This window comes from Eleginops maclovinus, chromosome 12 (assembly GCF_036324505.1).
Source record: "Eleginops maclovinus isolate JMC-PN-2008 ecotype Puerto Natales chromosome 12, JC_Emac_rtc_rv5, whole genome shotgun sequence".
Taxonomy (NCBI): domain Eukaryota; kingdom Metazoa; phylum Chordata; class Actinopteri; order Perciformes; family Eleginopidae; genus Eleginops; species Eleginops maclovinus.
In genome coordinates this window covers 17,356,253-17,381,304 of record NC_086360.1, presented here as the reverse complement: position 1 = coordinate 17,381,304, position 25,052 = coordinate 17,356,253, and the positions used below count along the sequence as shown (strand labels likewise).

The 25,052-nt window shown below is 44.4% G+C and overlaps 1 protein-coding gene across 4 annotated transcripts in view; it reads left to right on the top strand.

The window, feature by feature from the left end:
• LOC134873359 (tetratricopeptide repeat protein 28-like) overlaps positions 1–24,397 on the top strand; it is a 116,025-nt gene extending 91,628 nt beyond the window's left edge. For 3 of the 4 annotated variants that reach the window (XM_063896890.1, XM_063896892.1, XM_063896893.1), the window contains exons 7-24: positions 47–591; positions 1,797–2,320; positions 7,077–7,186; positions 10,047–10,176; positions 10,265–10,483; positions 12,172–12,331; positions 14,482–14,622; positions 17,381–17,525; positions 17,642–17,821; positions 17,993–18,537; positions 18,826–19,073; positions 19,168–19,292; positions 19,572–19,803; positions 20,035–20,111; positions 20,755–20,778; positions 21,547–21,676; positions 21,798–21,905; positions 22,066–24,397. In XM_063896890.1, coding sequence (XP_063752960.1) covers positions 47–591; positions 1,797–2,320; positions 7,077–7,186; positions 10,047–10,176; positions 10,265–10,483; positions 12,172–12,331; positions 14,482–14,622; positions 17,381–17,525; positions 17,642–17,821; positions 17,993–18,537; positions 18,826–19,073; positions 19,168–19,292; positions 19,572–19,803; positions 20,035–20,111; positions 20,755–20,778; positions 21,547–21,676; positions 21,798–21,905; positions 22,066–23,663 — 5,241 coding nt within the window. In that variant the 3' untranslated portion in view covers positions 23,664–24,397. The remainder of the gene's footprint in view (positions 1–46; positions 592–1,796; positions 2,321–7,076; positions 7,187–10,046; positions 10,177–10,264; positions 10,484–12,171; positions 12,332–14,481; positions 14,623–17,380; positions 17,526–17,641; positions 17,822–17,992; positions 18,538–18,825; positions 19,074–19,167; positions 19,293–19,571; positions 19,804–20,034; positions 20,112–20,754; positions 20,779–21,546; positions 21,677–21,797; positions 21,906–22,065) is intronic. The other variant, XM_063896891.1, reaches the window with a different exon arrangement.
• The last annotated feature ends 655 nt before the right edge of the window (positions 24,398–25,052 follow it).

Below are 25,052 nucleotides of genomic sequence, written 5' to 3'. Positions count from 1 at the left end.
CATCACATCCCTCATTCTGACATTATGAAATTCTGTCTTGTTTCAGGTAAAGGAGCGTAGGATGGAGGCATGTGCCTATGCTGCCCTCGGGGCCACCTACAGACTTGTGCAGAAATATGACAAAGCTCTAGGCTACCACACCCAGGAGCTGGAGGTGTATCAAGAGCTGGGCGATATTCCAGGAGAGTGCAAAGCCCATGGTCACCTGGCAGCTGTATACATGGCTCTGGGGAAATATGCCATGGCCTTTAAAAGCTACGAGGAGCAGTTGGAGCTAGGTCGCAGGCTGAAGGATCCCGTCGTGGAGGCCCAAGTGTACGGAAATATGGGCATCACTAAAATGAATGTAGGCGTGATGGAGGAAGCTATTGGTTACCTGGAGCAGCAACTGGCCACTTTGCAGCAGCTGAGTGGCAACGAGGCAATGATGGACAGGGGCAGGGCCTATGGAAACCTGGGAGACTGTTATGAGGCTTTGGGAGACTTTGAGGAAGCCATCAAGTACTATGACCAGTATCTGTCTGTGGCCCAGAGCCTCAACCGAATGCAGGACCAGGAGAAGGCCTACAGAGGCTTAGGCAATGGGCACAGGTGAGTCTGCTCTCAACAACTGTTTCAAACTCACTTTTTCTCAAGGCTAGGGAAACGCACCAGTGTCACTATCCCCTAGCTGTTGCAGAAGCTGATAATTGTATTTACTGGGTATTACTAATAATCACAGTAATCCTACTTTGCATATTATCTTCCTCCTTGCGCTGACTATAAAGGACCGCCATAGTTCAGAGACACCTTGCTGACGATGCTAGCTGTCTCAGCAGCAGCCTAGTGGCCCCGGCCTTATCTGTATGCAAAGAGGCTTTGGCACACAGATGTCTGAGGGAAGCACAGTAATTTCAAGGCAACCTCTTACATCTTGTCGCTCTTCTCCCCTTCTATTTCTCCTTATGCTTCAAAGAGCCCATAGCATCCTAGGAGAATACACTGCAAAATAAAACCAGGAAAGGCTTGCTGAAATCCTCGTTTTGCTGATTTTTTTTTGTCATTGTGCGTCATCGGCGCGGCACGACAGCAATCACGCACAGCAGTATTAGCCATGCACATGTTCAGGGGGGAATAATAGACACACTCAAACCCGTCTTGCCTTCAGCTCTTAGTCAAACACATGCATTATCACAAATCATTAATTAAGCTTAAAGCTTTTATTCTGTGAATGCTCCATTTGAACCGGCATCCAGCAATTGTTGAGCTGCCTGAGTATGTGAATAAAGTCTGTTTGAAGGCGAATGAAATGTTAAGATGGGATGAATGCCTCTCTGTCAACACATACACTAGAGGATGGAAGTGAGAATCCTTTGACAGATGACCCATCTTGTAAAAAGGATGTTGCACAGTGTTACAAGCAGAGCTTCAATTTGACTTTTTACAGCAATCACACACATAGTCTGTTCACATCAGCAGCTACCATCGTTGTTATAAATATATCATTTATTTACAACTAAACTGAAATCACCTAGTGCTTTTTGAATTAAATCATCCCTGACGTGCACTCCTTTTTCTCCTAATGGTGTTTTGTTACAGGAGAACGGATATGTATCTGTATGAATGAAGGATACAGTTTACTCTAGATATGAGATAAGCAGAGAGAGAATCTTATTTTGAGTGTTGTGGGCATTAAAGATGTCTCTCTATTTGTTCAATTGGACAGAAAACACCAATGACTGATTTACTTTCAGGTTGTCTTGTTGGTTTTCTTATCTTACTCCTAATCTCATGGTTTTTTCTGCCTCTACCTGCAGGGCCATGGGAAACCTACAGCAGTCGCTTGTGTGTTTTGAGAAGCGTCTGGTAGTGGCTCATGAGCTGGGGGAGTGTGGAGGCAAGGCTCAGGCCTACGGTGAACTAGGCGCACTGCACAGCCAGCTGGGAAATTACGAGCAGGCGATCTCCTGTCTGGAGCGTCAGCTGGCCATCGCCCGTGACACCCAGGACCGAATATTAGAGGGTGATGCCAGCTGCGGTTTGGGCACTGTATATCAATCTATGGGAGAGTATGAGACGGCCCTGCGATGCCACCAAAGCGACCTGGAGATTGCAGAGGAAGCGGGCAACCCCACTCGCCAGGCCCGCGCCTACGGGAACTTGGGCCTCACCTATGAGTCGCTTGGGAACTACGAGCGGGCGGTGGTGTTCCAGGAGCAGCACCTGAGTGTGGCAGCTCAGACTAATGACTTGGCTGCCAAGACACTGGCCTATGGCAGCCTGGGGAGAACACACCACGCACTGCAAAACTACTCACAGGCTGTCATGTACCTGCAAGAAGGTGAGTGAGTCAGGGGGAACGGCAGAGAGGATTGCCTTTGTTGCCTGAGTTGATAGGCTTACAGTTTGTGCATTCATGAATATGAAATTCAGAGCCTATTTGTTGCTAAGCCTTTGCCACATTTTTAGTGACTGTGTGTGTGTGTGTGTGTGTGTGTGTGTGTGTGTGTGTGTGTGTGTGTGTGTGTGTGTGTGTGTGTGTGTGTGTGTGTGTGTGTGTGTGTGTGTGTGTGTGTGTGTGTGTGTGTGTGTGTGTGTGTGTGTGTGTGTGTGTGTGTGTGATAAGTGCACAGCAGGATTTTGTGTATGTATTATGTTGTCTTCTGTGCTGTATAGGTAGAAGCATTTGTGTGTGTATGTCTGTGAAAACAAATCAGGATGCACGCTAAGGCATTTTTTTACTGTTTACTGCTTGCAGTCCTTCACACCTCTATATCTACTTTTCTCAGAGGGTTGTTTGCAGTCAGAAGGCAAAGGATCTTTTCACACAGTGGCTGACAGACTACTGCCTCTCATGCTTCATTGTCCCCTACAGATTATGGGGAAGTAAAAACCTGCAGCTTGGCCCCTCAGAAATTCATTATGTTAGTGACGGTGCAGGAAGGGTTTGTCACCCAGGATGGGATAAGTGGAAGCCTTCGTGAATGTGAGCTTAATGTCCACATCGCCTGCCTAGCCTGTGCCCGTTAACAGACTTCATTCTCAGCACACCCACCGTGTTACGACCCAAACTCTGTTTGAATCCATGAAAATTGCAGCTTGTGTAAAGGGAAAGTTGTATATCTCACCCTGCAGGGAGTGAATGCAAAGGAGCAGGAATAAATCTCCTCTCTCTCTCTCCTCTGTCCGCTCTATTAGAGTTAGCAGGGCCTGCAGTGACCCATACACCCTCTGCTGGCCTGCTTGTTGAGCTTTAATGGAAACAAAGGCGACAGGCCATTCTGTCTCCACCCTGTCCTCCTGTTGTCCCCCGCATTGTCCTTGTATTGTTCCTCGGTCTGGCTGCGAAAAAGAACAGTGCCTTCACTATCCCTGACAGCCAATTATTTCTGGCCAACCTACCCAGACCGAAAAGTTGGCGAGGTTTTTTCTCCCTTCCGTTTTTCAATTTTTTTCCTCTCAAACTGCTTGTTGTGTGTGTTTTTTTTTTCTTCTGTTCTTCATGCTGCACTGCTTGGTTTTTGTTTATCGAAAAATATTAATTGGAAGGAAGGATAGAAAGGCAGCTCCGAACTAGTGCAGATACTGCTGACAACTTGTGATCTCCGAATCATTGCATGTCTTAAATGTGTGTACTTGTGTCTGACGGTTCTCCTGTATTGCACAATAACACAGAATAACAAGGTTACAGCGGAAGACACATGAAGACACCAATTAAGTGATGATAGGCAGACATTATTTACTGTCACTTCAAGAGTTCACACTACTCCACAAGTTCCTGTACTTTACTTTAAAAGGCATTACACATCGCTGTCTGAATCGTGAACAAAAGAGGCGTTTAACTCCAATATCCACCTTTTCAACGATTAACTCGGTAGTGTCATTAAATCAATGCCGTCATTGTAGCGACTAATAGAGGTATTAAAGTTCCTCCACGCTTCATTTATGGAACCACAACTAATGGAGTAACAATATTAACCTACAAAAGCTATTCTTGGTCAAATTGTAACTGGCGCTTAATATTTTAACCTGGAAAATGAGATGGTATATTGATAAATGCAGACTTTAATAAAAAAACAAAAAGGGAATATGTAAATACTCTTATGAAGAACATCAAATATAATCATATCATGTATTTGTATCTTGGCTTACATGTACAAAATACATATGAGATGTTATACTCGTATAGTTGACAATTGTATCAAATCTGTATGATCTGTAAGAAACAGGCCTTAAAACAGAGCAAACATTGCAGGTCAAATACCAAGTATATAAATGTTGTCAGACTGACTCTGGATTTGTAATAAAGCACATTCATGTGGCTAGGCCTTTGAACAGCTTGTCAGGAGGATTATAAATGAAATGCAGTTGGATGATACGTATCACAGTGTGTCATGTCTGGACCTTTCATCATCATATGTGGACCCCTCACAGTTCTCCGTGTCCATTTTTACGCTATAAATGTTGAATGTTGGTTGCTGGTTAAATGTCAGTAGGGATTTGTCTGATGGCAAAGTGAGCTGCTGATAAACGTTTTTGCTTCTAACTTTTGTATATCTATGTGGCTATTTTTTTTTTCTCTTTTTCAATTTAATTTGACTTATTTCTTTGGCCCACAGCAGACAAAATCATTTACCTCATCATACATCTTTGTGATTAAAATCTGAAAAAAGGATAAAAAGATCTCACATTATCTCATATATTATAAGGAAAGGTTTTGGAAATAAAAATGATTAGTTTTTAACTGAAATGTAATATTTATGATATTAACAATATCTAGACTATATGTTAGAGATCTGTGGGAAATGTTGTAAAAGAGGGAGATACAGCAGTAAGAGTGCATATTTTGAAAATGTATTGTTTTCCTTCAACGATTACTAGTATTTTCCTACAAAAAATGATATGCTGCACTTACTGTATGTAACCCACTCTTATTTTCTGAATGCGGTCATGATCAAAGTGTCCTGTGTTGTCATGTGTCATGAGCGCGCATGTGCAAGGGTGTTTGTTTCCACCACAGCGCACTTGCGGTTCTACAGTGCGTGAGATTTCCTTGTTCCAGCGCACGTGTATGTTTGTGTCTGCACGTAGAGCTAGTGTCTGAAGCCAGAGGTGCGTGGGCCTCGGGGGCTGGAGAGAATCTCTCCCCCAGCTGTCAAGCAGCCTTTAAAGTGTTCTCTAGTTGCTCTTCAGGGTGCAGTCAGCCACGGCCACATCCCTGTGTCAGCTTCTGCTACGTGACTGTGCCTGCTAGGCGCACCGAAGGCACGCGGGAAACCAGTGACAGACAGAGAATGATACAGAGCGGGAGAACAGAGGGAATGAGAGAGTTGGGGAGGAAAGTAGAAATGGAGAGAAAGAAAGGGAATGGCAAGCGGGCTGAAGGGAGAGACAGGGATCAGCATGAGTCATGATTCACATGTATTATTTCACTGTCAGCTGGAGAATAAAGAAAACATAGAGTTGGTTGACACTCAGGCTTGATCATAAAGTACTATCACAGAGCTGCTCAGAGAAAGAAAGCTTTTTTCGGTGTGCGTGGTTGTGTGTGTGCATGCAGATGAAAGGCTTCGGCGTTGGAGTTGAGATGAGTGAGGGGTAAGTCTGTCAGAGAATGAAAAGGATCATTTAGATCTGTTTCCTCTTTCTTGCTCCAATGCCTAATGAGCCCTAAGCAGTGCAGAGTCCCTGCAAGCACTGCCACCACAGTCAAGATGAAACAGGTAGAGAGAGCAGAGGGGGGGCCAGCAGAGACACAGGCAACGAGATGAGAAAATGAGTACGGGAGGTAAAGGGAGAGAGGAGCGCAGCAGATGCATGGGGCAAGAGGGTAGGCAGTCAGACAGAGGGAGGGTGTGTGGAAAGATAAGGCGAGGGGGGAGACTGTTGCCGGCTTCAAAGGCTGCCGGCTAACGTGGCCATGGAGGAGCCATGAAGTCTACGGTTGCGTGGTGTGCTGGGTCTTGCGGAATAGTATGACTGTTTCAGGTCACGCTCTCTGTTCTTGGCTTATCTGGTCCAGCCACAGACTGTTTTCCAGGAATGCCGGGAAAAGCAGACTCGGATGAGGGTGGCTTGGCCCATTTTTCTCCTCTCTTTGACCAAAAGCATGTTTAGACCCCTCCAATGCACAAGCAAGAGGAGAGAATAGAGAGCCCATGTTAAGTGAGACTGTGCATGAGCAATAGCCTATAGCAGACAGCAAAGAGCAGACTGCTTGCTGTGCGTTTAGCACCTTGTGGGTGATATGTGGCCCAGCTGCTGGGGTCTTTTTTCTTCATCATTGTCCTCTATGGAGTGGCATTTTCAACCCAGTAATTGGGCAGAACCAAACACTCGACAGGCAGCCTGAGGACACATGCAAAGATGTGACAAACGTCTCACTGCTTGAGGGATTGGAAGTGAAAAACAAACTGCAACCTCGCCAGGTTCAGGCACACTTACTGAAAATTCACACACACACATGCGTACACAGGCCCATTCAAACCTCCCCTGGCTTCCCAAACAACTCACAGAAAAGATCACAAAGTAGGCTTTGCGCTGTGAGTTTATACTGAGTGTATTATTAGCTCATCACTGTGTCTGCAAATATTTGTCGACGTCTTCATGATATTGTGTGGCTTCTTTTATGCAAGCATTGGGAGCGCGTTTGTGTTTGCTCAGCCAGTCGATGCTTAGCATTGATTACTATGCAGTCCGATTAGTGCTCTAACAGCCTCCCTCTATGGCAGGTGTGTGTGTGTGTGTGTGTGTGTGTGTGTGTGTGTGTGTGTGTGTGTGTGTGTGTGTGTGTGTGTGTGTGTGTGTGTGTGTGTGTGTGTGTGTGTGTGTGTGTGTGTGTGTGTGTGTGTGTGTGTGTGTGTGTGTGTGTGTGTGTGTGTGTGTGTGTGTGTGTGTGTGTGTGTTGTAGTCCCGGTGTGAGCAGTATCTTACAACCAAGGCCAAATATCCAAACCTGTTCGCTGTCAGAACATCAGTCCCACGCTATGCTTACATCTGTTACTCTGAAAGATACCTAAGAGTCTGCCTGCTCTGAATAATTTTTACTCTCCTCTCTCCTCTCTCTCATCTGCTCCCGTTTCCTCCCCTCCTGACAGGCCTGCGGCTTGCAGAGCAGCTGGCTCGGCGTGAGGACGAGGCGAAGATCCGCCATCGTCTTGGGCTCTCTCTGTGGGCCAGTGGGAATCTGGAGGAGGCCCAACATCAGGTAAAGCTTCTCCTTCTGCTTCCTCTTCTAGTCGTCTTGACTCCTCTCCTCAATCTGGACTCCTTCCAGCTAATCCACCTCTCGTAGTTAAAACTGACCTCTAATAAGCACACATCTGTTGGTCGGCAAAGACTGCAAACGAGAGTAGGGAAATTAATGACCTGGATTGTGAAATGTAAGTTTTTAGGAAAGCCCAATGGTGGAAGAAATAACCCATATGACGAAGTACAACAGGAGAAGAGGTGGCTGTAGAGCTTGAACATGGCCGCTGGCAATATGCTTGGGAGTCTGTCAAGCTGATAAATGCTGTCATCTCAGCAGACAGGCGACAGATGACTGGATATTTTTTCGTGCATGTTCTCAGGACTCCCAAGCCTCCACATCACATATACACACACTCACTCCTCTTCAGCCCACTGCCCACCTGGCAAGCATGGAATATCCCCCTAACATCTCTCTTTACAGTCTGTCCACACACCACAGCTCAAGATTTGATTTTTTTTCTTTCCCTGCTTGTGTCTCCACACACAAGTCTGTGAACAGTCAGCCAACAGCAGTTGCTGTCACGTGTGTCTGTAGGGATGTTATTCAGCTGCTTTCATTTCCAAAATCTAGTCCAAAACATTTCTGGTATGATACACACGCTACGCACATTTATGTGACCCAGATAGCTTTCTGTTTCTGTCAAAAGTTACTTTGTCTGTTTGCAATTAACTATAACAAGAGTTGGAAAAGAAAGACTTGACCAAGGTGGTGACTAGAGCAAAGACTCATGACTCATGTTGAGGAATTTGTGTTCAATTAAAGCAAAATATTATTCTTGCTCTAACCCGATGCAACATATTTTCCACTGCATGTTTGCTTTCCAGTTTAACACTTGCCCTCAAGACCATAGTAGGGCATGTTAACAGGGGGCTGATGTTGTCCTAACATGCATAGATCCTGTGTTTTTCTCATGTGTTTATCCCTATGTCAGCTTGTAGCCCACAGGGTGGATTGGTGCTGAGAAAGGACACTGTTTTCCTCAGAGTGTACATCAAATGGTTATTCATGAGCTGGTCCGTTGCAACAGATGACCTTGGTTAATTCCCTGACCCACTTCAAACCTCATCTTTATCGGCTTCGTATTCAAATTCATAAAGCATCCATAGTGTGGAATGAGAGTTCTTGACCTCATGTTCCTCATTCTCTACATATTTAAATCCAATTGTAGTTTAACACCATGAGTATGATCCTGGTGTTCACAGTGACACACAGATTGACGTGCCCTGATTCTAATCGGCTATTTTACCAGCGCATGCTCCCTCTCAGATGCCCTTACATCCATTTGTAAGGAGAACACGGATCAATAAATTCATGTTTACTTAAGTATCAGTGGTCTACTGTAGATTTTCTTTATACCTCTGATATCACCTGCCACACAGAATGAAAGCTTATCAGGCAGGTTATTTTACAAAAATCATTAGAGGTATGCGAGTATCAACCTCCACTCTGATTCAATGTAACATTGACATTCACTTAACCTGCCAAATAAAAGCCATGTTAGTGTCAGAGACGTTAAAACATGGCCGTGCTATCCAAATGCATAGCAGCGGAAGAATGTGGCAGACTTTTACCTGTACCACAGCCAAGGCGAGTCACAGCGGACGCAGCACATTTGGGATTGTTTCTCCTTTCATCTGAGCCAGAAGGGGTCAGGGGAGAGGAAAGACGCTGTGAGAAATTAGTTTCACTCTTAAAGGGATGTCTGCAAGGCTTACAGATTAAACTAGCACTGCAGCAGTCTGCCCACAGTCCTATCAGCAGAATCAGCCTGAGACCAGCAGCTCCGTATACTTGCACTAATGTAGCAGAGCTCACCGATTCTATGCTGATCCCTACTCTCCCCATTCAGTCCCTCTGACACACTTTTCCTGCATGACCTTGGGATATGCCAGGCGAGCTACAGTGTATGCATATATGTGAGTGCACAAGACACGCTCTTTTTTTTCTCATCCGACCCACAATGCTGATAAAATCCACTTCATCAACAACCTTTTCTTCACTGCAGCTCTTTTTCTTGTTAAAACTGTGATCAAGCAGTATGAGCAGAGTGCTTTAGCCTCTCTGCTGGCCCCGGACTCCCGGAGAGTGGCTCTATAGCAGCCCCAGTCACCCTACAGGGCTGCTATAGGCGCAGAAATAGGAAATCAATAAAGGCTCCCATGAATCAGCACTCCTGGCCAGCTCTGCTTGGCCAACATGCAACACTGCCTGCTGCCCCACCTTTCCATTGTCTCTTTTACCGATCTCAATCCAATGTCTGGCGCTGAAAAGAAAGGTCTAATAACGCGGACAGGCCTAGTGGTTTTACAAAGAATGTATTTCCTTGGACGGCGTCTTTCCAAGATTCCCAGGAAACGGTTTAGCTTCTCCTTGCCCTTTCCCTTGTCCAGCCAAATAAGAGCCGAATAGAGGTTTGCTTGTGTTGTATGGTGATTCATCAAGCTACATTATGTTACTTTCCTCAGTTGAGAGAGAAGCTGAATTGGAGGGCAGCGGGTCTCATCAGTGATGACCGCTGAGGTGGGACTGTGCCATCTAGTGGCCACAATTAATCTCCTTCTTTAAAAGGCTTATCATACATGCATAGTGGTGTATGATTTGTTGGACATTTTTATCCATAGTGTCTGAACTGTGCCCTGACTGCTTAAATGTTATCATTGTTCCCCCAAGAGGGAATCAAACCTATAAAACCAGCACTGATGTTTCCCATAATAATCTGAGCTCAAATTATATATGATGTTACCATTTCTCTTTGAAATTGAGCAAACTAAAAATATCTAATATGTTGTTGTTGTTGGTTGTTGTTTATCCTCAGCTCTACCGGGCTTCTGCACTATTTGAGACCATCCGTCATGAAGCCCAGCACAGCACAGACTATAAACTCTCCCTGTTCGACCTGCAAACCTCCTGCTACCAAGCACTCCAAAGGGTCCTCGTCAGCCTAGGTATGCCCATAGACACCTCTTCTACCTTCAATTCTTCAGTTTTTCTAAGCATACCTGTTAATCAATAATGACCTCTGAATACACAAAGGCCACCATGATGAGGCTCTGGCAGTGGCGGAGCGGGGTCGTACACGAGCCTTCGCTGACCTCCTGGTGGAGCGGCAGACAGGCCAGCAGGACTCAGACCCCTACACCCCGGTAACAGTGGAGCACATATTGGACACCGTCAACAGCCAGAGGGCGTTGGTGCTTTATTTCTCTATGGCTGCTGGCTACCTGTACAGCTGGCTGCTGGCTCCAGGAGCAGGTAAGCACAGACTCTCTGGCTATGGCTCTGTTGTAAAATTGCTTTTAGTAGGAGTGTTAAAATGCTACCATGTCTGTCTCTCTCATTGTTAATATGTTCTTAGAATTTCTTTCACACTGCATGGGAACACTTCAAATTGAGTGAATAGATTTCAAATTCCCCCCTTTTAGTGAATTATACCAGTTGGCCATATGGTGACTTATTACTGGTAAATTTACAGTTTGTGAGAAAACCCAGTAACAACTGTGTGTTTTATTTAAAGCTGTTAAATTACCTGTGAAGTGTTGCATGCAGAATTAAAAAATGTAACACATACTGTAAATATATGGACAAAACAAACTCTCTGTCTGTATTGAAGCAGCTTTCTTGTACAAAGTGTAAAGCTATAACAACTACACACACAAATCAAAGTGTATGAAAGCCTAGAGGCTGTAGCTTTTTGTCAGCTGCAGGGGTAAGAAGGCCAGCTTTTAACACCAAGCAGCAGTGCCACCTGCCACTCCGCTGTTAGGATTTGCCCCCTGCTTCGCTTCTCACCCCAGAAGGCATCCCCCAATGAACCATGCTAATTGAAAGTGACACAGCCAAACAACATCGGCAACATCTCTGCACATGCCAACCGGAAAACACTTAGCTGTTGCACCAAGCCGAAACATCATTTTTGGCTTTCTCTTTTCATCATTTTTTTTGTTCCCTTCTTAGTTTTTTTCTTTGGATTTTCTGGTGGTTTTGCTATACTTTTGCACTTCTTTGTGTGCTTTTTATTTTGTCCCTTTTGTTGGCACACTGATTAACAATGCAAAGGCAGAGGGATTGAGATGCAGCTAGTTTATATGAGTCCTGATATTTCAGTTTCACAAAAAGAATAGGCAGAGCTGCGGGTGAACGACGGTGCATTTCACACGACTCCCCATAGCTGTTCCTTGGCTCTCTTCTGCTCTCTGCTGTAATGAGAGGAAATGAGAGCCGTGACCCATGTCCCTTGCCACCAAGCCTGAACATTTGATCATATCCAGCTCCCTGGCAACCAGATGAACTTGACCCCCCAGCACTAGTCATACGGAGGGGAGGAACACTACAGGGACCAGTGGAGATCTTCAAAGCGCTGAATATTACCCCAAGCTAATAGGGAGCCACTTGCTCACTAATCGCCTGTCTGTCACTTCCTGGCATTCCCTGGCATCCAGCTGGCACACTGACATGGCCTACTCTAAATACTCACTAAAAAGAGCTTCTAAAGGTCCTAATTACTTCAGTAGTGTAAATTATGTGACATTTTATAGACCTGAATTGCATATACTGCCCATTCAATTGCATTTAATAAAAAACCCTTCATCATAACACATTTGTTTATACAGCACTGACACACCCACAAACTCACACACCTACACACACACAGCCTGTTCTCCATCTCCCAGTGTGCTATTCCCCGCCCCACTCCGATGTTTCTGCTTGACAGTCTCATGGTGGGCGGCAGATGGCACAGGCAGCCTACTCTTATATTTTATTGAACATTTTTTTGTTTTATTCCTTTTGCTCAACATATGCACTGATGCAAACTGCCTCACTCACAGCTTCCTGTTGAAACCATCCAATATTCCTGACATGAGCGAGTAACTCAAAAGAAAATAAGCAATTTACCTCTACTCTACTTACTTTTACTTTTTGCCACTCTTCTCTTTCTACAGGCATCCTGAAGTTTCATGAGGTGTATCTGGGCGAGGGCATGTCAGAAGTAGGTTCTGAATTCCAGGAGGGAGGCAGCGGAGGGGTGGTCTTCGGCTCCTCGCTGGAGCAGCACATTGCCAGTGCCCGTGAGGCTCTGGGAGTTGAGTCGTATTACAGCAGGTGAGATATTTACACCTGTAACAGTGAAAGGAATCATCTTCTGTCTGTTTGTGAACCCATTATCCAAATTAATCACTAATTTAGGACTTTTTGCTTGAAAGTGCACTTTTTGTTATCTTTTTCCTTATCAGAAATAGCAATTATGGCTTAGCAGACATGATGAAAAAAAAAAAAACACATAAACTTTATTGACAAACAAATTAAAGAAAGCCAGGACAAATCACAGTTTGATTACCAAGCGCTAGTCGCTCAACAGAAGCCAGTGTAAACACTACATGACTCCTCATCAAGAGTGTAGCCCAGACAAACAACAAAGATTAACACTTTCACTTACACTTTAATCCATAGAGAAAGCTGTAAAAGGGATTATTTTATCGTTTAGAAAGTGTGTGTTTGTAAAAGAGTGTTATTATGCCCCATTGCACTCTTTGATGACAGGCTTCTACTACTTTTCTAAAGTACTCCGCTCTCACCACGGTTGAATAAATGAGACGGAATAATGGCTCTTTGGATAGCCAGACTATTGAACCCACCAAACAAACATTAAACCTGACAAGTAAAGGAAGAGAGGATGGAATTCCTGAGAGTACAAGGAAGAATTGGAAGAAGGTTGTGAAAAAATCAATGGAGTACAATTCAAAGAAGACGAGTCAGGTGGTTAAAGAGCAGAACAGGGATTGTTGCTAAAGGGACTCTACAGGGGGGGATGGAAATTGTGGCGAGATATATCGACAGCTAAATTCACCTTTTGACATCAGTGCGTCTATACAGCATTTGACATTGCCGTTGTTCTCTAGTTGGGGTTTGATCCATAGTGCCCAGCTGGTCTGCCCAGTGCCAGCCTCCGCCACCCTAGCAGCCTGGCCCTCCTGCCCCATTACCAGCTCATTTACTACTCCAATGGGAAGCTGTACACACGCCACTGCGCCTGGATGGGCACAATATGGCACCACTTACCAGCCCATTCATTCTCCTGAGTGGAAAAAAAAGAGAGGCAGCACTCTGAAATGACATGGATGGAGAGGAATGGGGGAGAGCATATGTGTGTGAAAGAAAGGATGATATAGAGATGAGAGGGTGAAGCCTTTTTGACAGGAGAAACTGTTGTATTAAAGAGGCCCTATTATGCTCTTTGGGGTTTTTCTTTTTCTGTTATATAGGTTTTTGTGTGTGTAAATTGTCTGCAAAGGCCAGGCCAAGTTCATACTAGAGTTTCTCTCCCACACTCCACCCCCCACCCCCCCTGCCTGAAACACCTCTATTGGACTCCTTTTTATACTTTCCCAACTTAGGGACATCAGTATGTAACACTTGTTTTTCTAATGGCTCAAGCTCCAACACATTGTATGCTATTGACGAAGGGGCATGTCATGACTCTAAGCGGTTGACCAATCACAACAGAGTCGGCCAGCCACCCAGTCAGAGCAGACTGGGCTCTGGTTTCAGACAGAGGGCGAAAAGAAGTGCTGCAGCACAGGCAGTATGAGAAAAAATAAAGAGCTTTTTGAACATTAAAGCATGTAAACATGTCACAGGAGAAGCATATAAAAAAATTGAAACCTGAAAATGAACATAATAGAGCTCCTTTTTCTGTTTTTGTACCATCTTTTAAAGCGGTTTTATATTCTGCATCCAGCATTTCTTCACTCCACATACAACTGCCTGAATGTATACAAAAGAAACATAATGCAAGGATTTGAATAAAATGGTGGGGGTGGGAGCATAAGATAAGGAGAGATCCATGGTGCAAGTCAACAGTCAGTAAGAGCGAGAAGCTGACATAAGAGTTACATGATATGGGTGCATCAGAGGAGAGGTTGAAGCATGAAGGGAGAGATAGTGGTGGAGAGGTAGTGATTGTGGGTTGGGGGTGGTTGATTCCCCACTGACTGGATCAGCATCACTAGCATTATAATGAAAGGATTTAACTCTGCTTACCATAAGGGTGTTGGACCAAGCCTGGGAAATTAGGCCAAGTGTTTGTGTGTTGAACAGTGTGTTTTGGGGGCAGATCAGCAGTGTGTAGTTGACTTATCCGCTGAGAAACAATATAAGTCTGTGTATTGTCTACTTTCCCAAAGTGACCCTTACTTGCCAAGAAATTTCGCCGGCTGTGCATGTCTCTCACTCTGTCTCCATCTTTCTTTCAGAGGGTGCTCGAGCAGCGAGACAGAGAGCGAGGCAGGGGATTTGTTGGACCAGCAATTTGAGGAGCTCAACAACAAGCTTAACTCTGTCACCGATCCAACTGGCTTCCTGCGCATGGTGTCCAGAAACAACCTGTTCAACAGGTAGGGGATGTTTCACAAATCACCTGCACGTTCCTACCCACTCACTGTGGGACAGCCGTAATCAACAAGCACTACATAGATCCTCATTTTCACCAAATAAAAAAAGATTAAAAATATCTTCTCGGGTAAGGAGATTCACGGGTATTGTGGTTCATCTGTGAAAGGATTCTCTTCTCCATTGTTTTGCCAGCACAGAGGCAGCATGTGAATCCTTCTTATTAAAATAGATTGAGAAGAGCCAAGCTGCTAAAGCTCTTATCAACTGCCTACTCTGACGGGGCTGTGTGTGTGTGTGTGTGTGTGTGTGTGTGTGTGTGTGTGTGTGTGTGTGTGTGTGTGTGTGTGTGTGTGTGTGTGTGTGTGTGTGTGTGTGTGTGTGTGTGTGTGTGTGTGTGTGTGTGTGTGTGTGTGTGTGTGTGTGTGTGTGTGTGTGTGTGTGTGGTTTTAAGATGTTTGCACTATCTGTTTTTGTTTGTTGTGCAGATTTATGACTGTGGTTGTTTCAGTCTGCCAGTGGCCCCTTCAGAGTATTATTTAACGATACTATGCTAAGTATTCATTTAGACTGTGATGATTGGTAATGTATACCAATAGAGTGTGTGCATGTCTGTGCATATATGTGTGTGTGTGTGTGTGTGTGTGTGTGTGTGTGTGTGTGTGTGTGTGTGTGTGTGTGTGTGTGTGTCTGGGTCATATTTCCCTGTCCTCGTCCACAGTTGAGTTGCTCTTTGATGAGAGGGTAATTCCAGCTTTAATTGAGTCTCGGTGCTCATTAAGCCCCTTTAATGGGCTGCCGGTAATAATCCGCTCATTCTTTTGGGCCTCAAAAAACTCTGAATTATAAAGCTCCTCACGCTTAGGAGCCTATCGTCTATCACAATGTTAAAGCACGAGAAAATGAAGAAAAGCTCATTGTCATTTCAAGCCATCTTGGGGTTTCATGTACATATATGAGCTTTTCATAAGCTCTCAATGACTTCACTTCTCCATTTAATGTTTCTCTAACATGTCAAAATTTAGGCTATTATGTTATGAATACCTCAGTATTTTCACAGTTACTGATAATTAAGGGAAAGAAGAAATATAATGAACACTAATTTAATGACATTTAAATCAAAATAGGTGAAAGAACAATATCCTCACATTAAAGAGCAGTGCTTCTTCATGTGATATTTCACTCCGTGTTATCATCGATTGTCCTATTTTAACACAGAGATTTAATCTTCACTAGGGAGCTTGAAAGGATTACTATGGGAAGGTGATAATGAAAGTCTCCATGTGTCTAATCCCCTCAGTCCGTAATTGAATACGTTTTTATGCCCAATGCTAATATAATGAGATGTTTTGTGATGAAGTTGTCAGTGAAGGAGCTGTTAGCACTGATAAAACAGGCATCAAAAGGTCTGCCACTAGTAATTCAATTGTATTAGGTCAGTATAAAAAGCCTAATGTGTGTGTAATAGAGGCTAACTTGTCGCCCTTTGTATCACCTCTCAGATCACACTTGAAGTGCCCGAAATAGGCAGCCGCTGAATGCAATCTTCACCGTTAGTCACAGCTTTCAATCTTTTCTTTTCGTTGTTTCCCTCTACACTTGACACTCACCTTTGCTTGGCTTATCCCCTGCCTCCTCTCTCATTCTTCCTGTCAGGCTAACAAACGATTGTTTGCTTTCCCATGGAGGCTCATGCCAAGGCCTGGGAGAGAGACAGAGTGTTGGGAGGCTGGAGGAAAGCCAGTGTCCAGGGGCTACCAGAAGGGCAGGATAGATGTCTGTTGGCTTGGGCCCGGAGGAAACTCTGGCTGGTGGAGCAGATGGAGAGAAGTGACATGTGCGGCCATAAAACTGAGCCCCGTGTGCCTACAGCACCAAAGGCTTCTTACCCCACGGCCACCATTAGCAGAGTTCTCAGTATGTCGCGCGTCTCTGCCTGAGCAGGGGAGCTCTCACCCCCGTCACACAGCAGACAAGCCTCAAATACACAGGGAACTATTTCTGTTAGTAGGCTACTGCGAAAACACTCGTTGGAAGAGGATTGAAGAGTCTAACAATCTCATCTTTCATCAGCTGGAAGTCATGAGTACTGATTGTAAGTGGAGAGGGTCGCTGTAAAGAGGGGATGAGACCACTCTCAGCCTCTTTTGGTTATGATTCTGGCAAGCTGATTGCATTCAATGCTCCTTCATGTTTTGTAGGCACTACACCACCACAGTGCTATACTGCCATCCAGTGGAGCTTTTTATATTGACATCATATTTTCTGTAGCAATGCTCATGTGAAATTACATGCGAGTTCACCTAGGGATTACAGTGCATAACAATAGAGATCCAGTATGGCCTGCTATCATCTGCCGTTTAATCAGTTTGTTTTAAGATCTGACAGTTATCATGTTAAAATAAAAAGATAAACAATCCAGTAAATCCAGAGGAATGAAAGTCATTGTGGATGACAACTGAGAAATAGATATTTTCATGCATTTTATGTTGGAGCTAACTGAAAATGCAATATCAAATCAAATCAACATTTATTTATAAAGCCCAATATAAAAAAAAGAAATGTGTCAGGTGGCTTTACATTTGTACAGAACATACACAGAATAATTGACAAAATGGTAAGGTGAATATAAAATACAAATTCAATAAAATATAGCATATAGTATAGGTATTTTCAACATGTGGCTGCCTTAAACAGCCTTGGGTCTGCAGCATAACAGTTTGAGACACAAAATAAAAACAGCATCATTTTGTGTTTGTGCAGGAGTTGCCAGAGTATGACCAGCCTGTTCAGTAACACCATGTCACCCGCCAAAGACGGTACCTCTTCCCTGCCTCGTCGCTCTAGCAACCTCGGAAAGCCTCCACTCCGGGCACTTTATGATTTGCTCATTGCACCTATGGAGGGGGTAAGTACTACCTTTATGGGTCATTGCTTGAATATCGATTTAGTTGTGTGGCAGAGAGAAGAGTGTAAGAGGAAATGCAATTATGTGTATTGTTAAACTAATCCTTTGTTTGACAGGGCTTGATGCACTCCAGTGGGCCAGTTGGCAGACATAGACAACTGGTGATGGTGCTGGAAGGAGAACTGTACCTCATCCCCTTCGCTCTGTTAAAAGGAAGCTCCTCTAATGAATACCTCTATGAGCGCTTCAGCCTCATCGCCATTCCCTCCATACAAGGCCTCGGATCCAATGCAAAGGTTAGCCTTCTCATTCATAAAAATAATGCTAAACTTCCTTTTGAAACTACTATAAAAATGTGATGAGTACTTTAAGTATCCACAGTTTCTACCTTGTCAGTGTCTTACAACACGAAGTAATCTTTGACAGGTTGTTATGGTAGTATATAACCTTTGTTATTGTGCCCCTAGACTCACTCCCGGCGCCCTGGACCAGCTCCATGTGGAGGTGTCTCCATGGCTGCAGTGGTGGGGAACCCCCGCCTGCCCTCACCTGTCATGGACCGCTGGCTGTGGGGACCCATGCCCTCTGCAGAAGAGGAGGCTCACATGGTGGCAGAGCTGCTGGGCTGCCAACCCCTGGCCGGCCCTGCTGCCACCAAGGAAAGGGTGATGAGCGCCCTCACACAGGCTGAGTGTGCCCACTTTGCCACCCACATTTCCTGGAAATTAGCAGCTCTAGTGCTAACCCCGAACCATGACAGTGTACCTGGTGGGGCGAATGCCAATGTGGGAGTAGGGACATTGGGGAGAGGGGCCGGGGGAAGGAGAGGCAGCAGTGGTCGAGGCAGGAAGGGCTCCATCGGAAGCGGCTACACCATCCCTGAGTCCCTCCACATGCAGGATGACAGCAGTGACGTGGAGAGCATATGTGATAGTCCGCCACTGCAGGAGTTCCTGCTCACAGCTGCAGATATACTGGACCTGAGATTGCCGGTCAAACTGGTGGTGCTGGGGTAGGTTGGCTGATTAAGGGAAACAAATTAAAATAGGGACTCTATGTGGATGTAGGTCCTGAATTTTCATTTTATTTCTTAAAGTTTTATGGGAAGGTTATTTTATGTCTATATCTGTGATGAAATTAGTCACACTGTAGATGTGAATTGAGGATTATATAACTGTTTTTGAAAAACTAATGAGAATGTAATATAATACCAAGGACAGATAATAAAAGCACATAATGCTTGAAATCTTATTTATAGCTTTCTAATTAAATTACCCGCCGGTGTGTCATTTGGCTACAGGTCGTACCAGGAGTCAAGCAGTAAAGTGACAGCAGACGGTGTTGTGGGATTGACCCGGGCCTTCCTGGCTGCTGGGGCGCAGTGTACTCTCGTGTCATTGTGGCCTGTCCCTGTCGCAGCCTCCAAAGTTTTTGTCCATGCTTTCTACACTGCCCTGCTTAACGGGACCAAAGCTAGTGCAGCACTGGCAGATGCCATGAAGACTGTCCAGAGCAGCAAGCAGTACTCGCACCCCTCCAACTGGGCAGGTTAGAGATGTGATAAACTCATCATTCTACAGTCCCATGATAAAGAAAGATAACTTTGAAATTGAGCTCTTTTTATTGCAATCTTTCGTTCCAGGTTACATGCTGATTGGAAATGATGTGAAGCTTAACAGTCCATCTTCACTCATTGGCCAAGCTTTAGCAGAGATTTTGCAGTATCCAGATCGAGCACGAGATGCTCTGAGAGTTTTACTCCACCTGGTAAGACATGGAAACAAGAACAAACACACACACACAATCATATTTCCATCACTTTTGAGGACAGTACATTCACTAACCCAATTGTAACTTTTGCTGGAAACATAACTAAACATTAATTGCTACTTAACTAATCATATCCTCATAGTAAAGCTGACCCTACTCTAACCTTATACCAAGTCTAACCCTAAAATCCACACTTGAGGATTTACTATATGGGCGTCACAACCGAAGAGACATAAAAAAAATGATGCTGACACTTCACATCTCTGGTACTTGCAGGTGGAGAAATCTCTTCAGAGGATACAGAACGGCCAGCGGAACTCCATGTATACATCCCAGCAAAGTGTAGAGAACAAGGTTGGGGGGGTCCCTGGCTGGCAGGCTCTGTTGACAGCTGTGGGCTTCCGTCTTGACTCTGTGGGCAGTGGTATGCCTTCTGCCGTCTTTTTTCCCACTGCGGATCCAGGAGACAGACTCCAGCAGTGCAGCACCACTTTACAATCACTGCTGGGTAAGCACACTCTGTCCAATGTTTGACTGATTAGGCTGATAATGTATTTGTTATGAAATATTTTAACATTGTTTTCCATATACAACGTAGCCAGCTTTGTCTTCTTTGTTTGCAACATTTCATATCTCTCCACAGACGACCTGTTTATTCATTGCACTACATAATTTGGGGGTATTAAGACCATGCCTTGTGTGTGAATAATGAGGAACTCTCTTTGATCCCATCCCTCAGGTCTGCCGCCGCCAGCTCTCCAGGCTTTGTGCAAACTCATCACAGCTTCAGAGGCAGGAGAGCAGCTCATCAATCGGGTAGGCCCCTGCAGCTCTGAGCAAATGCTACTGGAGATTTAAATCTAATGCACCAAATAGAAGGTGGTCTTTGTCTCAAACAGCAAACACCTTTGCTATTATTCATTGTTTGATGCTACTTCCTATCACTTTCTCTGAAACTCTTATACTGCTTTGTACCAGGAGGTCCTTGCTAGAACTGAATATCCATTGCATAAGTTAGTTACATCAAGATTGAGTACACTCTAATGCACCAGCATGCTGCAGCTTAATCTGCATTGTTGTGCAGCATAGAAACCTAATGAGCACTTCAAGTACAAAGTCTTAACTACAATCTGAGTCCTGTTCTCTTGTACCCAAACTTGTGACACAAGAAAATTTATCCCACGCCTTTATCCCTCTTTACATGTACCATGTGGCTGTCACATGCTCACTGTAAAGTGCAGTACCATCCAGTTAGTTGCTAATGTGTTTTTGTTGCCTTATACTGTGAATACTGGTCTCAATGCAGATAACATCGAACATGCTCAACCTAATCTATGTATGCAGATTGCATCAAGCTGTAAACACTTCTGTTTTTACCTGAACCCTTGTACCCTTCGGCCTATGTGCATGCAATTAAAAGCCTTTTCTCTCTCCCCTGACCCTAACCTGCGATCTGAAGGCTGTTAAAAATATGGTGGCAATGGTAAGTGTGCCTTCACCTACCTGCACTCTTTCCTATCCTGCCCTTTTCTTCCAATCTCCAATTTATGCCCTGCAAGACTTGTCTTTCTTACAAGCTGCATGGCACTTTAATGATCAGTGTTGTTTTGTGCTATTCTGCATTTGCATGCCTTGTAGACGAACAATCATTTACTGTGTTTTTTTCCTTGCTTATTCCTGCAGTAAGATCTAAGGGATTTTTAGTATTAAAGGATTAACAACCCTGGTTCATTACAGGTCAGAGGAATGTCTTAGGGTGGTGAAGGGGATAAAGCTATGATTTAAAAGAAAAACTCTCATAATTGAGCACAAAAAGAGTGAGCAGACAAGGCATGTTACTACTTTTAGAACATTTACGTCACATTAACAAAGGTGTCTCTGTCCCCAGCCAAGTAATCCCAAACAAAACAGGCAAGCGTGCTCCCAGGGAACTTGTAAAACCCAATAAAGCTGACACCCTTTCAGCTCAGCTCCACTGCAGGTGTTCTGTTGATCTCAATACTCAGAATACATGTTTACAGTATTTCTGCAAAATAATTGTAGCTGCCAATAGGTTTTGTACTCAGATGACAGATGAAAAATAAATATTCATTATGAGCATGCAACTATAACACTTTGATGATTTAATTTTTGGTCTCAAATCAGGTTCTCCCATCAATTTCATCAGTAGATTTTAGCAGTTTATTGTGTTCTTGTAATCATTCCTAACTACCCCACACCTGTTTTCCCTGTTTTTCTTCTTCTCCTCCAGCTCCATCAGGTGCTAGTCCAACTACAGACAGGAGAAAAAGAACAGGATTTCTCCCTCCTGCCCATTCAGGTGTCCATCAGTGTGCAGCTATGGAGGTTGCCAGGATGCCATGAATTTCTTGCTGCTCTTGGTGAGTCAACTGTTACCTCAGAAACCTTCTAACTTATTTCCCGCCATACATCCATGTGTCCCTTATGGACTTTCAGAGACACTGTCAAAAAGTTAAAACTCTTGATTTTGTGTGTGTGCAGGATTTGACTTATGTGAGGTAGGCCAAGAAGAAGTGGTGCTAAAGACAGGCAAGCTAGCCAACCGCCGCACCTTGCACTTTGCTCTCCAGTCTCTGCTGGCACTGTTTGGTAAGTATTTTTTAATGCTGTTCTTTTTGTATCATTCATGTTCTTTTTAATTTGTTCAGTTATTTGATTGGGCATTGAAATCATCAATGTGCATTCATGCTTGGAATACTGTTTTCATCAGTTGTCAAATTTTTTCCTTTTCTCCTTCTCTCTTTTTCAGACTCCACAGAACTGCCCAAGCGTCTTAGCCTGGATAGCTCATCTTCCCTTGAGTCTCTAGCTTCAGCCCAGTCTGTGTCTAATCCCCTGCCCATGGGATACTCAAGCCTTCCCTTCTCTCCTCCTTACCTGGACAATCAGGCATCAGATGCCATCTCAGTGTATAGCCTCAGCTCTGTAGCCTCCACCATGAGCTTTGTTTCCAAGTCAGATTGTGATTTCCTTGGTCATCGGCAGCGCGGTGGGGCCACAGCACACTACTCTATCCACAAACACCCTCATGTCCCCCGTAGTCGCTCGTCTCCTCACGGGGCAGCTGCAGCTGCAGCGGCAGGAGCCCGGGGAGATGATGAGGAATATGAGGGCTTTTCTATTATCAGCAGCGAGCCACTGGGAAGCCACTGTGACTCTCTGCCCCTGCCACCAGGCCACAGCCAGCGCCACCGTGGAGGCAGGGGGGTTGTTGGTGGGTCCGGCACAGGAGCAGGGAGAGGCTACACTGTATCAGTATCGTCAAGGGGCAGTGTCAGCACCCCCACATCCCCAGTTAAAACATGCCTGGTGCCCAGCCCAAACTCACCATTCCAGAAAGTAGGAAAGGTCAGCAGCTCAGATACAGGTGAATCTGACCAGTCCAGTACCGAGACAGACAGCACTGTCAAGTCTCAGGAAGATAAAGCTGTCCCTCTGGACCCTCAGGAGCTGGCACAGAAGATTCTGGAGGAGACTCAGAGCCATCTACGGGCTGTGGGTAGTCTTCAGCGGGCCGGGCCAGAGGGTGCCGCAGCTGGTGGCACCGCAGTGCGAAGCAGCGCCTTCCGCTCTTCTGAAACTAGTGCGTTCAGCCGTCCTAACAGCAGTGCTAGTGGCCGAGCTCAATCTTCCCCCAGGCCCAAACCTCCCTCCCGTTCCTCTTCTCTGCAGAAGATAAGCTCTGGCTACAACAGTCCTGCAATCTCTGAGTCTTCCCAAAAAGAGGGCAGCCATCCTTCGCCCACTCTGGACAGCCAGTTCAGATTGAAGTACCCAAGTTCTCCATACAGCGGCCACATCTCTCGCTCCCCGAGTAATGTGTCTCCCATTTCAGGTCACCTTTCCCCGGCAGGAAGTGCTCCATCCCCTGCCCTATCGTACTCCTCTACAGGCTCTGCCTGCTCTACTTCGGCTGATATCCCTGGATTGGACCGGCTACGAAGAGGAGTCATTGATGAAAAAGTCCAAGCTATCCACAATCTGAAGACCTTCTGGGCTAACGCTGCAGCCCAGCAACAACAACACCTAGGTCCTGTCAGAGCTGTCCATGGGGCACCTGGCCCTCCTGGTAGGGATGTACTGAGCCTTCTGAACCTTTCTCCTCGTCGTTGTTCCCCTAATGATAACCAAGACAGCCTGGAGCTGCGGGAGCTGGGGCTGCAGTCACTAGATAGGGGCAGCAAGAACTCTTCCAATGGACACCACTGCTCCAACCCTAGAAAAGTGGCCCCTTCACCAACAATTTCCACAAGCAGTAGCCCTGGTGCTCGTTCTATCCGACTACCTGCTGGCAATGGATACAAGTTCCTCTCGCCTGGGAGATTTTTCCCTTCCTCTAAATGCTGAGACATTTAAAACAGTCCCATACTTTTATCTATCATTTACTATCCTGTGCGCTGGAGGAGTGGGGCACTTTTTGAGGACTACTATTGGTCCGCTAAGTTTGACTGACAGAAGGATTTGATTGGTCGGAGAGTGTGATCCCACAAAGGCACATGAATGCTTTAGAGAGTGTCTTGTCTTTGTGCCCATAACACTGTAAGTGGCAATGAGAAATACTCAACGACCTGATACTGTGTTTGTGTGTAACTGTGTGTCAGGTAGATGTAAATGCCATTTGGTATTTTTCTTTGCTGTTTGTGTGGGCCAACATGCAACAGCTATGACTGATTTCTCCATTTTATTTTATGTTTTTAAATTTAATGGTTATTGTTATTATTGTTTGTTATTGTTATTAATATTATAATAATTATTATTATTATGTTTTGTAAATTAATTCCAGTGTTTCACAATCAGTATTAAGCGTTTTTATATTATTAAAGAGTGAACAAACATGTACCATGTAAAGAAGGATAGAGGGGGAAAAAAAGATTTAATATTTTTTATGAAATCAAAAGGGCATTTTGCCTGATTTCTTTGTGAATTGAGTGTCTGCTCTGAAGCATGGATTCTCTTGCTATTCAATGTTAAGTACCATGTATGACTTTTTAGCCCATGATTTTTTGAGATTAAACATGAAAGTTTAATGACAACCATCTGTCATATATCAGTAAACTGTTTCAATAAAAACATCATGTTTGCTTTCTTGTTTGCTGACTTTTGGTTTATTCTCTTGAATGGTGCCCTTGTGTATGGATGGATGGATAAAGATAAATAGATGTAGACGGACGGACAGACGGACGGACAGACACACAGACACTTTTTTTTTTAAAGTAATCTTTTCCACTGTCCAAGTCAAGTCCTTAAATAATGTCCATTTGCAAGTGTGTCACTTTCTTAAATGGCCTAGGTGGGTAAGGTATGAGTTCACAGTAGATACCTACGAAGAATCACGAAAACACACGCAGAAACTAAGGCAATAATTACTTCATTTACTGATCAGTGCATGCATGTTTTTTGATCATTTAGAATAGGTAGACGAGGTATTTTTAAGCTTTGGACAATGCACATTAATTTATTCTATTAAAATTCCATTTTATGTGTCCTATGTTGTGTAAACAAACCTTCTCATTTGATAGTTAACATTACTTGGCGTTGCAATATGATTTACAGAACACTTATGTTTGTGAACAGATTATGATTTAAAAAGTAATGGGGACAAAATCAGCCATGTGTCCAGCGTCCCCAGTGTAAATGACACCTATGTAATTTAGGACAAGTTTAATAGTTCGACAATGTTTGGGCGTTAATACCTATTTATGCAGTTCATTGTTAACACCAATTAGCTGGTCCATC